The sequence below is a fragment of the Lipotes vexillifer genome, unplaced genomic scaffold (genome assembly GCF_000442215.2).
Source record: "Lipotes vexillifer unplaced genomic scaffold, Lipotes_vexillifer_v1.1 scaffold520, whole genome shotgun sequence".
NCBI classification, from domain to species: Eukaryota; Metazoa; Chordata; class Mammalia; order Artiodactyla; family Lipotidae; genus Lipotes; species Lipotes vexillifer.
The window spans coordinates 242,146-256,822 of NW_006784004.1; the positions used below are offsets into that span (position 1 = coordinate 242,146).

General features: G+C 37.2%; 1 protein-coding gene and 1 pseudogene across 4 annotated transcripts in view; one reads left to right on the forward strand and one right to left on the reverse strand.

Annotated features, from left to right (window-relative positions):
• The window catches only part of RUFY2 (RUN and FYVE domain containing 2), a 47,372-nt gene that overhangs the window by 8,989 nt on the left and 23,706 nt on the right, over nt 1-14,677 (forward strand). For 3 of the 4 annotated variants that reach the window (XM_007456465.1, XM_007456463.1, XM_007456462.1), the window contains 8 exons: nt 4,071-4,172; nt 5,860-5,983; nt 6,175-6,236; nt 7,282-7,347; nt 10,248-10,317; nt 12,331-12,432; nt 12,570-12,686; nt 13,772-13,939. In XM_007456465.1, the coding sequence (XP_007456527.1) occupies nt 4,071-4,172; nt 5,860-5,983; nt 6,175-6,236; nt 7,282-7,347; nt 10,248-10,317; nt 12,331-12,432; nt 12,570-12,686; nt 13,772-13,939 (811 nt within the window). The remainder of the gene's footprint in view (nt 1-4,070; nt 4,173-5,859; nt 5,984-6,174; nt 6,237-7,281; nt 7,348-10,247; nt 10,318-12,330; nt 12,433-12,569; nt 12,687-13,771; nt 13,940-14,677) is intronic. The other variant, XM_007456464.1, reaches the window with a different exon arrangement.
• On the reverse strand, nt 865-3,693 carry LOC103081586 (60S ribosomal protein L35a pseudogene; annotated as a pseudogene).

Below are 14,677 nucleotides of genomic sequence, written 5' to 3' on the forward strand. Positions count from 1 at the left end.
GATAATTGTATAGATGTGAAAAGTAAAGATCAAAGAAGTTACAGTTAACAAGTGGCAGAGCCAGGATTTAAACCCAGTTTTTAGAATTAAATAGCAAGTGATGTTCACACTTCATATTTCTTACAATGGTATATAAGGTGTAGCAATTTTTAACAAAGAAAGGAAAAGGGGAATTTAACTCTCAAAAAGAGAAATGTAAGATTTGGTTTCATTTTAATATGAAAATACATGTTCATATTGTTTTTAAAAAGCCAAACTCTACAAAAGTAAAAAAAATGTTTTCTGAAAAATAGTATTCAGGGCTTCCCTGGTGGCGCAGTGCTTGAGAGTCCGCCTGCCGATGCAGGAGACGCGGGTTCGTGCCCCGTTTCGGGATGATCCCACATGCCGCGGAGCGGCTGGGCCCGTGAGCCATGGCTGCTGAGCCTGCGCGTCCGGAGCCTGTGCTCCGCAAATGGGAGAGGCCACAACAGTGAGAGGCCCGCATAACGCCAGAAAAAAAAAAAAAAAAAAAAAAAAAAAAAAGAAAAATAGTATTCATTAAAATGCTAAGCCTGAGGTGGGTGGGTGATAAAAAATAAATAAAATAAAATAAATAAAATAAAATGCTAAGCCATAAGAAATTTGTTAGCTGTTTGAAGTGAAGATTAAGTTTCCTCCCACATTACCTGCCAAAATGTTCTCTGCATAAAAAAACATAAAAGTGTGAATGATGTATTTCTCTTTAAAAAAGTCATACATGTTCTGTAAAACTTGGTTTTATTTTTACTAAATGATAAGAATTTGGATAAGAGAGATATGAGATTAAATTTTTTTTAGCAAGAGGACAAATCCACACTTTTATTGATTTACTTTTCAATAAGTTTAAATCCTTGAGGGGTATAGCATCACACCGATTCTGTGTCCAATGACCTTAGTAGGAAGGTTGCTTTAGAATTTGGTGCAAACCATGCCACTGTTACCATGAGCACAGGTTACCTTTCCCCAGATGGCTGGTTTTGTTCAGTTTGCCATAAGGAGGTACTGTATTGTTTTTTGCTTTGTACACATCAGCACATCTCTTGCCTAGATAGAATTAGTTTTCATCTTGAGCACAAACACCTTCAGTTTTTTTTTTACATCTTTATTAGAGTATAAATGCTTTACAATGTTGTGTTAGTTTCTGCTGTACAACAAAGTGAATCAGCTATATGTATACATATATCCACATATCCCCTCCCTCTTGAGCTTCCCTCCTACCCTTCTTATCCCACCCCTCTAGGTGGTCACAAAGCATCCAGCTGATCTCCCTGTGCTATGCAGCAGCTTCCTACTAGCCATCCATTTTACATTTGGTAGTGTATATATGTCAGTGGTACTCTCTCACTTTGTCCCAGCTTCCCCTTCCCCTCCATGCCCTCAAGTCTGTTCTCTACATCTGCATCTTTATTCCTGCCCTGCCACTAGGTTCATCCGTACTGCTTTTTGAAATTCCATATACATGCATTAGCATATGGTGTTTGTTTTTCTCTTTCTGACTTACTTCACTCTGTATGACAAATTCTAGGTCCATCCACCTCACTACAAAAACTCAGTTTTGTTGCTTTTTATGGCTGAGTAATATTCCATTGTCTATATGTGCCACATCTTCTTTATCCATTCATCTGTTGATGGACATTTAGGTTGCTTCCATGTCCTGGCTGTTGTAAATAGTGCTGCAGTGAACATGGTGGTACATGACTCTTTTTGAACTATGGTTTTCTCAGGGTATATGCCCAGTAGTGGGATTGCTGGGTCGTATGGTACTTGTAGTTGTAGGTTTTTAAGGAACCTCCATAATGTTCTCCATAGTGGCTGTATCAATTTACATTCCCACCAACAGTGCAAGAGGGTTCCCTTTTCTCCACACCCTCTCCAGCATTTATTGTTTGTCGATTTTTTGATGATGGCCATTCTGACCTGTGTGAGGTAATACCTCATTATGGTTTTGATTTGCATTTCTCTCCTGATTAGTGAAGTTGAGCATCTTTTCATGTATTTGCTGGCCATCTGTATATCTTCTTTGGAGAAATGTCTAGTTAGGTCTTCTGCCCATTTTTGGATTGGGTTGTTTGTTTTCTGTGATATTGAGCTGCGTGAGCTGCTTGTATATTTTGGAGATTAATCCTTTGTCAGTTACTTTGTTTGCAAATATTTTCTACCATTTGGAGGGTTGTCTTTTCGTCTTGTTTATGGTTTCCTTTGCTGTCTAAAAGCTTTTAAGTTTCATTAGGTCCCATTTGTTTATTTTTGTTTTTATTTCCCTTACTCTACGAGGTGGGTCAAAAGGGATCTTGCTGTGATGTATGTCATAGAGTGTTCTGCCTATGTTTTCCTGTAAGAGTTTGATAGTGTCTGGCCTTACATTTAGTTCTTTAATCCATTTTGAGTTTATTTTTGCATATGGTGTTATGGTGTGTTCTAATTTCATTCTTTTACATGTATCTATCTGTTTTTACCAGCACCACTTATTGAAGAGGCTGTCCTTTCTCCATTGTACATTCTTCCCTCCTTTGTCAAAGATAAGGTAACCATATGTGCGTGGGTTTATCTCTGGGCTTTCTATCCTATTCCACTGATCTATATTTCTGTTTTTGTGCCAGTACCATACTGTCTTGATAACTGTAGCTTTGTAGTATAGTCTGAAGTCAGGGAGCTTGATTTCTCCAGCTCCATTTTTCTTTCTCAAGATTGCTTTGGCTGTTCGGGGTCTTTTGTGTTTCCATACAAGTTGTAAAATTTTTTGTTCTAGTTCTGTGAAAAATGCCATTCGTAATTTGATAGGGATTGCCCTGAACCTGTAGATTGCTTTGGGTAGTATAGTCATTTTCACAATATTGATTCTTCCAATCTAGCAGAATGGTATATCTCTCCATCTGTTTATGTTATCTTTGTTTTCTTTCATCAGTGTTTTATAGTTTTCTGAGTACAGGTCTTTTGCCTCCTTAGGTAGGTTTATTCCTAGGTATTTTATTCTTTTATTGTTTCCTTAATTTCTCTTTCTGATCTTTCGTTGTTAACCATGAGATCATCTCAATAGATGCAGAAAAAGCTTTTGACAGAATTCAACACCGATTTATGTTAAAAACTCTCCAGAAAGTGGGCATAGAGGGAACCTACCCCAACATAATAAAAACCATATATGACAAACCCACAGTAAACATCATTCTCAGTGGTGAAAAACTGAAAGCATTTCCTCTAAGATCAGTAACAAGACAAGGATGTCCACTCTCACCACTATTATTCAACATAGTATTGGAAGTCCTAGCCACAGCAATCAGAGAAGGAAAAGATATAAAAGGAATACAAATGGAAAAGAAGAAGTAAAACTGTCACTATTTGCTGATGACATGATACTATACAAAGAAAATCCTAAAGATGCCACCAGAAAACTACTAGAACGTATTTGGTAAGGTTGCAGGATACCTTCAGTTTTAAGAAGAGCTGTGTGCTCCCTCTGTCCCAGAGACACTGCTTATAGCCAGCAAAAATGGCCTGGTCCACAGCCTTTCAGACAAATTTGTTGTTTTAAAAGTTCTGTTCCCATCAGGCCTCCACGTTAAAGAGGAGATTTAATGTTTTAAACGACAACTGGATAAAAGAAACATTTGAAAAATAGCAAGCAGTGATTCTTTCTAATTAATTAGCATCTAGATACCTTCTTAGCTTTGTCATGTTTTTTAAAATGCAGATATAATATCAGTTATTTTTTGAGAGCATTATATTGCCTTTATTGATGCATTTTGCATAATCATATTTAGAGGGCTAAGCCTATTCTGATAAAATATTTCTTGAGGAAATATCCTATTTAGAGAGTCATTTTTTCCAAGACATAAAATGGTCTGTAGGTGCAGATTTATCTTAGAGACTTAAAAAGCTCCCAGGGATTGGTTTGCATGCTCAAAGAGCTGACTTAAAGCTCTAGAAACTAAGATAAAACCATGATAAATTGCGTTTTTTCTTTATTAATGTGTACTTCAACAAAGATAGACGATGTAGTCTATAATCTTTGGGCTGGGGCTCTTTTCTGACTGTTGGGTTTTGCTTTTCAGGACCCCCCTGGGTCGTGCAAGAGCGTGGCTTCGATTAGCCCTCATGCAAAAAAAAATGGCTGACTACCTGCGTTGCTTAATTATTCAAAGGGATCTCTTGAGGTATTACCATTAAATCATGTTCATTTTCATTTTTTATTTCATTTATATCCTGTTTCCCAAAAAGGATTGAAGATATAGTATGAAAGGATATGTAAAATACATTACGATGGCATAAAATAAAAGGAGGAGCAAAATGAGATAGAGAAGCATGGTGGGTACATAACGTGGATCAAGAACTAGCCTAAAAAAATGAATACTGTAAGATTTTTATTGGCTGACAAGGTGGAAATTTATATGTCGTATTTCTAAGTTTTAATTTTTTCCTAAATTAGTTAATTCTATGAATAAAAATTTGTATTGGAATTTGGGGCTTTAATTCAGGAGGTTTCTTTTTAGATCTTGAATGTCCAAACTACTGCTTTGATTGTATTGTGGGTCCTTTTTAAACTGTCAGTGTAAATTGAAGGCCAAATGTTTAAGACGGACTTTCAAAGCAAGGATATCAGTTCTCAAAGGGAGTGGGCCCATGGCAGCCCCTCTCTTCGCCCTTGTTCTCTTAGAGTGCCTCTGTGATATTTTGGAGAATCTGGTCTTTTTTTTTTAATGTTTTCTTCTTTTAAATTTATTTTTATTTTTGGCTCCATCGGGTCTTCGTTGTGGAATGAAGGATCTTTTTTATTGCGGTGCTAAGGCTCTTCATTGCAGCGTGTGGGCTTCTTTCTAGTTGTGGCGAGTGGGTTTTCTCTCTGTAGTTATGGCACGTGGGCTCTGTAGTTGTGGGCTCCAGAGCGCGTGGGCTGTGTAGTTTGCAGCATGTGGGCTCTGTAGTTGAGGCACACGGGCTTAGTAGTTGTGGCTTGTAGGCTTAGTTGCCCCTCGGCACGTGGGATCTTAGTTCCCCAACCAGGGATCAAACCCTCATCCCCTGTACTGGAAGGTGGATTTTTGACCACTGGGCCACCAGGGAAGTCCCTGGTCGTTTTTTATTTTACTTGTGACTCCAGTTGTACATCTTGGTTTTCCCATTTGTTAAATAAGAATGACCATGCTTTAAACGCCTTCAGTTTCTCAACGATATTCTGAAGGTTAATTAAGGTGATTAAATAATATATATGGGACTTCTTGAGGAAGGCATGAGACAGTGGTAAATAGTTTTCTGAGTATTAGTTGTCAAGTCTTAGTTTTTAGGCTGTCCTATTTCTTTCACAAGTCTCTTGTTTGAACATTTTTTGGGATCTATATATCCATAAATATCTTTAATGCTTATCTATTAAGAGCACTTGCAATAGATATACCAAATGCATTGATTAGAAAATGGACTTGAAATGTTTCTTATGTTCGTTTCCCCACATTAGTCTTTATCCTAAGCGTCTTAATAAATCCTGGGATGAAAATTCAACTGTACTAAAAAGTATCGTAATCAGATCAGCAGCAGTCACTGTATCTTTCGAGAGTCACAAACATTCCAGGCCTCAATGCTGCCCCCTTTTTTTTAAAATCTGTTTGCTTCTCTTTTCTCTCTCTCAAAATTCCTTTTCCTCTTTTATCTCCTTCAGTCCGTTTCTTTTACGTTTTCTTTATAGACATTTAAATCTCAAAAATTTTAAGTTATTTGCATATAGAAAGGCTAATTTCAAGTTACATAATTTATATGGGTTCCATTCTTGTAATAAGGTATTGAGATTTTAAAATTTAGTTTTCAAAATAAATTTGTAATGTATGATTTTTATTATTTTAATTTTCACAGTGAATTCTATGAGTATCATGCACTAATGATGGAAGAAGAAGGAGCAGTAATTGTTGGGTTGCTGGTTGGCCTGAATGTGATAGACGCTAATCTGTGTGTAAAGGGAGAGGATTTAGACTCACAAGTAAGTGAGAATGACTAGTGCCAAATGCAGTGTTTTCAGTTTGTACTGTTCCTCTTTGATCCAGGTATTACTCTAAGTTGTAAACAGTGCTGTTAAACACTAGAGAAAAGTTAGGGATGAAAGTCAGTTGTATGTAAAAGGTACTTCTAGAATTTCCACCCTCTAAATAAGAATAACTTTATTTACTTTAGGTTGGAGTGATTGATTTTTCCATGTATTTAAAGAATGAAGAAGATATTGGAAATAAAGAAAGGTATGATTTTCATAAGTTATTTCACATGTTGTATTTTATTTGTAGCTCTTTACAAATCAGTATGAGGTCCATCTATTTGCAATGTGGTTTTTATTTCCTTTTTTTCTGTGTAGTTCCTGCTTTGTTTTGTTTTCACTTCCATTTACTCGGTTTACAAAGCAAAAATCACTTAGAAGGAGGTTTTAATCTGAAGTATGACTTTTGGTCATACCAGTAGTTCAGAGACCCATTTTCTTTTTTATTTATTTATTTTTTGGTGGTGCTGCACGGCTCATGGGATTTTAGTTCCCCAACCGGGGATGGAACCTGGGCCCTTGTTACTGAGAGCGTGGAGTCCTAATCACTGGACTGCCAGGGAATTCCCCGGAGACCCATTTTAATAGTCAGCTCTGTTTCTGTGATAAAAAGAAATGAAAGCTTATTATTCATAAGCTTACAAATGCTGGTTTATTTTAAGACATAATGGCAATCATTTCACAATATTAAATGTATTATATTAACATGTTGTACACCTTAAATTTACACAATGTTATATGTCAAATATATTTCTTAAAAAAATAAATGGGGCTTCCCTGGTGGCACAGTGGTTGAGAGTCCGCCTGCCGATGCAGGGGACACGGGTTCGTGCCCCGGTCCGGGAAGATCCCACATGCTGCGGAGCGGCTGGGCCCATGAGCCATGGCCGCTGAGCCTGCGCATCCGGAGCCTGTGCTCCGCAGCGGGAGAGGCCACAACAGTGAGAGGCCTGCGTACTGCAAAACAAAATAAATAAATAAATGCAAAAATATTTAAAAACATACTAATGGTATTGTTTAATATTAGCAAGTAATTTATATAACAAAAGTTATAGTTATTTAGTACACAGCTTGCTGCTATATGGTTATAAAGATTCTTGAATTTTATTTTAAAGGCAAGATAACGTTGTTTTACCATTATGGTTTAACAACTATTTTAGATAATTTAGATCTTTTGTGGGGTTTTTTTTTTGGGTCACCCAGTAAATACTTTTCCAGTTAGCACAAAGCTGCTTTTTCCCCTTCTCTAGGAATGTTCAAATTGCTGCCATATTAGACCAGAAGAATTATGTTGAAGAATTAAATAGACAACTGAAGTAAGTATTATGGACCACATGGATACTTAGTACATTTTGGATGTTGTCTTCGGTTTTTTTTTTCCCCCCCCTTCAGGTCATCTTAACCCTATTCCTTTTTTCTAAGCATCTTTGAAAAGGGGTTGAGGGGATAGAGAGTGAATGGAAATTGAGAATACAGAGAATTATTGGAAATAATTGATTTTCAGCAGAAAATGAGAGTCATATTTTTAAATAGAATCTTCAGAGACATTTAAAAATAGAATTTCAGACTTATCCCTCTACCCTTGAGAAAAAAGCCTTAGATAGGGTGAAAGTTTATATCATTTTGTTGGTTCAAAAATTCATTTTTCCGGGCTTCTCTGGTGGCGCAGTGGTTGAGAGTCCACCTGCCGATGCAGGGGACACGGGTTCGTGCCCCGGTCCGGGAAGCTCCCATATGCCGCGGAGTGGCTGGGCCCGTGGGCCATGGCCGCTGAGCCTGCGCGTCCGGAGCCTGTGCTCCACAACGGGAGAGGCCACAACAGTGAGAGGCTCACACACTGCAAAAAGAAAAAAAAAAATTCATTTTTCCTACTTCAAAGGACTTCATCTTCCTTGGTGACTGTCATCTTCCATGGTGGAAGTTTTCTCCTTCCAATGTCACCTGGTCATTGAAGCTGTTAGTGAATACTCTATCTGGGAAGAATTTCTGAGATCTTGTGTGTAAAATAGTATAGTATAGTTCTGTCTAGTAGAAATATAATGTGAGTCACAAAGGTAATTTAAAATATCTAGTAACCACATTAAAAAAATAAAAAAGAAACATGAAATATGAGATATTTTATATATTTTGTTGTACTGTTTTCAAAATTCAATGTGCATTTTACACTTACAGCACATTTCAATTCAGAGAAGCCACATGTGGCTTATGGCTGCCATACCAGATAGCACAGGTATAGTGAATAATATTTACTGCATTGTTAGAAACAGACTGTTCTCATTAACTAAGATGAATAATTCAAAAATGCCTATCTCTGGGTGATATTATGAATAATTTTTTAATTTCTTTATACTTTTCTGTATTTTCTGAGTTTCACTCAATAAACATGCATTACAATCAGAAAATACAGTTAAACATTTTCCCATTTTAGAAAAAGAAACTAATAAGTTGTAACTCTTGCTTTCTCTCTGAAGTTGGAGAGAGAAGAAAGATCTTATATCAGTGTCTTTTCTTTTTTTATCATGGAGTTTTAATAATTGATATCATAGGAAATATATGCATATATATATGTATTTTGTAATTTGTATTTCTGAGATTGTATATCTGAATGCAACCTTGTACTGCTTATTTATTTACTTTTAAATTTTTATTCACTATTTGGGAATAGGTAATATATTCACATGGTTCGAACTTCAAAAGGAACATAAAATGAAAAATTTCCCCCTTCCCTGATCTCCAACCATCTGGTTTCCCTCTTTGGGAGTAATTAATACACTAGGTTCTTGTGTATGCCTCCAGAGATACATAGGGTAGCATACTTTTTACACTAGTCTGTAGTTTACTATTCTTACTCAACTGTTTATCTTTAGAGTTTATTTCATTCAGTTCAGAAGAGCTTTCTCATTCCCTTTTCAATTATGTGTATTCAGTTACAGCAATACTGGTACCTTACTTTTGTATATTTTATGTATTATTTTTTTATTGTTTGTCTCTTTAGAAAGTAGTTCTTGTACATTTAGAATATTTCAAAAGTATAGAAAATAGAAAAAATAGAACTCATTATCCTTCACTTAAAGAAAACAACTGTTGAGTGTTTATTGTTTTTAAAAGTGCTTTTTGATTATTATTTTATTGATTCTCACATAAAAGTAGGGCAAATATCATTGTCTGATTTTATAGATAAGGAAACTGAAGCTCAGAAAGGTTTTACAACTTTGAAGGTGACGCAGTTACAAAGTAGAAAAGCAGGGACTATAAACTTGGTCTTCCATCTCCTAGTCCTGTACTTATTACATATCACCCTCAGGATACCCTTGTGCTGTTTCTGAAAAATTCAAGTTGTTTACCTAAGAATGATTGTATTTTTAAAATGATTTAATATGAGTAGAAAAACATTTTTCTTGTTTCATCAGTTAAACTAATATGCCATTACTTATTTCTGAGGCTAGTGTAAAATTTGTTGAATCTATTATAGATTTTACTGTAACATATACAGCATATTTCATTTTATTAGAGAAAGTTTGAGATGGTAGAATCAAGCAGGCCTTGAAAAATGACTCAGTAAAATGTACAGTAATGTCCAGTCTTGATCGATTTAAGTAAAAATGCACAGAACAAATTTGTTCATATACTGTAACCTGACTTTTGACTCTATCCTTGAAAGATGGGTGATTGCTTAGCTGCAGGCTGATTGGATACCTGATGCTGGGTGTCTCATATTCACATTTCCCAAACCATGGGTGACTTTGGAGGTCTTTAAGTTATTATGAAAGTGGAGAGGGTGAACAGATGGAGCTTGTGTTGAAGACCACTATTTACAGGCTTCATTAAGCCACTTAATTATCAAGTGGACATTTAAAATTCATCCTAAATTTAAAATAATTTTGAATTTAGTTTTAACAATATTTAGTAATCTTTGTGTGGAATTTTAATTCCTAAATGTTATAAGTTAAATGTAAGAAAGACCCTAAGAAGACAGCAAAATATAATGAGCAGCATCAAATGGAATTTTAATAGAAAATTTTATTCTTTTGCTACAGATTTTATTGCTCTGTTAGTCAGATCAAGTTCTCCAACTTAATGAAATTTCCCATAATCAAAAACTCAGACAGGGCAGTTGGTGCATGTCAGTCAACATGATGAGTCCAGGATAACATACTTTTTCTTGCCTTTGTGAGTTTGTGTGATTCTGAATGAGTTTTTTCTTTATTAATTCCAGCAGCACAGTCAGCAGTCTCCATTCAAGAGTTGACTCTTTAGAAAAGTCAAATACTAAGCTGATTGAAGAGGTATTGTCACCTAGCCATGGATAATTGCCTTTCATGGACCTAGTATTGGTGATCCTTTTCCATTTTAAGTATGAATGCATTAAGCGTGCCCACACACACACACACACACACACACACACACAAACACATTTTCATCATTATGATGGAATACTTATAGTATAGTTGTAATTGATGATCATAAGTTCTAAAGAAACCATGCTAAAGAAACCATCCGGCAAATTCTTAGGTGAATCTGTGAATTGTTTGAGATACTCAGCTTCTAGAAATGAGCCCCAAAGAGGAAATGCATACAACTCTTCTATAAATAAGCCATGAGTCTCATTTTTTAATCTGGATGACCTGTATCACCTATAGTTAGGAATTACCATTAAAATGATCCTGTCCCTCGTGTTCTCCTATTCAGATTACTTTTCCTTACAAGCATCACTCCATGATCATGTACGCCCTTTCTCCACCCTCCCATGTGTAAAACTCATCCCATGTGCTCTGGTTTCCTGCATTGTTGAAGTAGTTGTCTGGTGGTTGCAGAACCAGAAATTTACCCCAGCTCTCTTTTTTTAAAAAACTTCAAAAAAAATATTTTGGCCATGCTGCACAGCTTGTGGGATCTCAGTTCCCCAGCCAGGGATCGAACCCGGGCCATAGCCGTGACAGTGCCAAATCCTAACCTCTAGGCCACCAGGGAACTCCCTCAGATCTCTTTTTAATACTATTTGTAAAGTTGCTTTTGAGATAAGTTGTGGTGTTTTGTTTTGTTTTGTTTTTTAATCTATCTAACCATAGAATTATTGCTTTCCGGACTTCCTTGGTGGCTCAGTGGTTAAGAATCTACCTGCCATGCAGGGGACACGGGGTCAAGCCCTGGTCCGGGAAAATCCCACATGCCGCGGAGCAACTAAGCCCGTGCGCCACAACTACTGAGCCTGCACTCTAGAGCCCATGAGCCTAGAACCCGTCCTCTGCATCAAGATAAGCCACTGCAGTGAGAAGCCTGCGCACCGCAACAAAGAGTAGCCCCCACTCGCTGCAACTAGAGAAAGCCCACGCAGCAATGAAGACCCAGTGCAGCCAAAAATAAATAATAAAAATAAAATAAATTAATTTAAAAAAAAAGAATTATTGCTTTCCATTTTCAGAATTATTTAGGCTAGAGGAAGAAATCTGTTATTAGTGCTATGAACCCTACTTTACATGTTAATCAAAATTCATATTTCTTTTAGAACTGGCCTAATTTTCCCAAACCAGGAAGCACATGACTGTTTGCATGACTGCATTTTCATTTTGATAGTTTAGGACCATTTGATAGTTTGATAGATTGGGACCATTAGAGAGAGCTCTTCGCTAGTTTGTGCCTCTTCTTGACCATAATAGGCGCACTGTGAAGTTCGAGTTGCCTTTCTGACCAAGTGTTCAGAAATCTATTTGCAAGCCAACATTGGGGAGTAGTTCCTGCTTTCCTTTCCTAGGATCCCTCTTTTCATTCTAGGCTTCAGAGCCAAGTCACTTAGTCATTCATATATAACTCTGAGGGTGAGAGCTGTCTCATATTTGTGATCGTCAGTCACTCAGCATGCCCAGATTTCACAAGGGTGTCCTATTTGATTATCATGAATGTCTGTGTTACATTTTCAATAATAGCAGAACTTCCCTTATAGATGTTTTTGCCTTTACGCAAGTCTTTACAGTCTTACTGTTTACCATATAATTCTTCATATGCTTACTCATGCACTTTGTATTCAGGACATATTATAAATCAGATAAGCAATATGTTTCTACTAACATACGATTTGACTGGTTAACAAAAGGAAATAGAAATAAGAGTATAATTTCTTTAATTGGTATCTTGGGATAATAGGAGCACATTTTTCTTATGAAAATTTCTGTAGATGTGAGAGATGTTTTACAAGTTTTCGAATTTTATTTTCTATTATTATAGTCATGCACATAACCTGTAAAGCAAGTATAAATACAGATGTTTAAAATCTTTTTTTCTTGCCCCTGTTTTATTTTTAGTTAGCAATAGCAAAGAATAATATCATTAAACTCCAAGAAGAAAATCATCAATTACGAAGTGAAAATAAATTGATTTTAATGAAAACACAGCAGCACCTAGAAGTAAGTATAGATTGATTGCAGACAGATTGTCTTGCATCAGAAATAGCCCTTTTGGGGACTTTTGCATAGACTGGATATATCTGTGCTGTATTAATAGTAGTGATTATAGAATTAAAAGTTTTATGTTTTCTTCCTAGGTTACCAAAGTAGATGTGGAAACTGAGCTTCAAACATATAAGCATTCTAGGCAGGGGCTAGATGAAATGTACAATGAAGCCAGAAGGCAGCTTCGAGATGAATCTCAGTTAAGACAAGTAGGTTACATTACAGTTACATTAGTAAAAATGATAATTTACCCTTAAGCACCACCTAAAATCTCTTATCAGCCTTATCTTCCTTGGTGTGGGATAGCAATCTGATCCCCTTAGTCCCTTCAAATTCTTTAAACTCCCATTGTGTCAGTATTTTTTAAACAGTGTTTTTAAACTGTGTTACAGTCTGTGTTTGTGAAATGAGTAGATTGTGACCAGCATTACGAAAAATAGAATAGAATGATGTATTCAGATATCAATATTCAAATAGTAAAGTCATATTTAAAACTAACTTATTTTTTAACCTTTCTAAATTATGAAATACTGACAGAAAAATACAAATATGTAGCTTGATGGATCATAAAACATAAATACCTGTGTAACCAACCCAGGTCAAGAAGAGAGTATTGCCAGCCTTTCCATCCCTTTTGCTCTTTGTCTTTAATGCTAGGATCCTTCTGATGTAAAATTCTTGAAGAGAAGAAGTTAAAACTGTTTGTGAAATGGGATTTTTGATTTATCTTTGGCCTTTACTGATATGGACTACTTCATTTCTTTGTTAAATGAAAATTAATACTGAGTTTATGAGGCATAAGAATACATAATTCTCTAGCCATTAAAATAGTGATAATTGGGGCTTCCCTGGTGGCGCAGTGGTTTAGAGTCCGCCTGCCGATGCAGGGAACGCGGGTTCGTGACCCGGTCCGGGAAGATCCCACATGCCGCGGAGCGGCTGGGCCCGTGAGCCATGGCCGCTGAGCCTGTGCGTCCAGAGCCTGTGCTCAGCAACGGGAGAGGCCACAACAGTGAGAGGCCCGCGTACCGCAAAAAAAAAAAAAAAAAAAGAAAAAAAGAAAAATGGTGATAATTAATACAATGTGGAAAATGCTTTCATTTAACAAAACGTGCATTTGAAAATATTTAGAATGTTCTTATAGGGCCTAGTTGATTCCCTATAGTGGGGCTTATAACTCAAAAGGAGTAGTCTGCATAATAAGTAGTAACTGTTTTTTGTTGTCATTAACTGTTGTGTATCTGACTTTGACATCCTGAAGCAGTGTGTGAATTGAGGCTGTGTTGAATTGCAGGATGTGGAGAATGAGCTCGCAGTACAAGTTAGTATGAAACATGAGATTGAACTTGCCATGAAGTTGTTGGAGAAAGATATCCATGAGAAACAAGATACTCTGATAGGCCTTCGACAACAACTAGAGGAAGTTAAAGCAATTAACATAGAGATGTATCAAAAGTTGCAGGTAAGGAATGTTCTTAAATTCTTGGAACTTCTTGTTATATAAATTGAAAATGAGGGACTTCCCTGCTGGTCCAGTGGTAAAGAATCCACCTTCCAATGCAGGGGATGTGGTTCCGTCCCTGGTCGGGGGACTAGGTTCCCACATGCAGTGGGTCAGCTAAGCCCTCACACCACAAATACTGGACTTAACACGCCTCAACTAGAGAGCCTGCGTGCCGCAAACTACAGAGCCCATGCGCCCTGGAGCCTGCGCATCACAGCTAGAGAAGAGAAAACCTGTACCTCACACCTAGAGAGAAGCCCATGCGCTGCAACAAAAGATCCCGTGTGCCGCAACGAAAGATCCCGTGTGCCGCAACTAAGACCTGATGCAGCCAAAAATAAATAAATAAAAAGTAAATTGAGAATGAATGTTTGTACGAAAGATTCGGTTTTTAAGAGATGAGCCTTTTTTTTTTTTTTTTTTTTGCGGTGCGCGGGCCTCCCACTGCTGTGGTCTCTTCCGTTGTGTAGCACAGGCTCCGGATGCGCAGGCTCAGCGGCCATGGCTCACAGGCCCAGCCGCTCCGTGGCATGTGGGATCCTCCCGGACCGGGGCACAAACCCGCGTCCCCTGCACCGACAGGCAGACCCCCAACTACCGCGCCACCAGGGAAGCCCTATGAGCCCATTTTAATTGTGCCATGTCGGTAGTAAAAATCAGTGACTTCCTAAATGGAAGCTGAAGAAATGTAGCAAT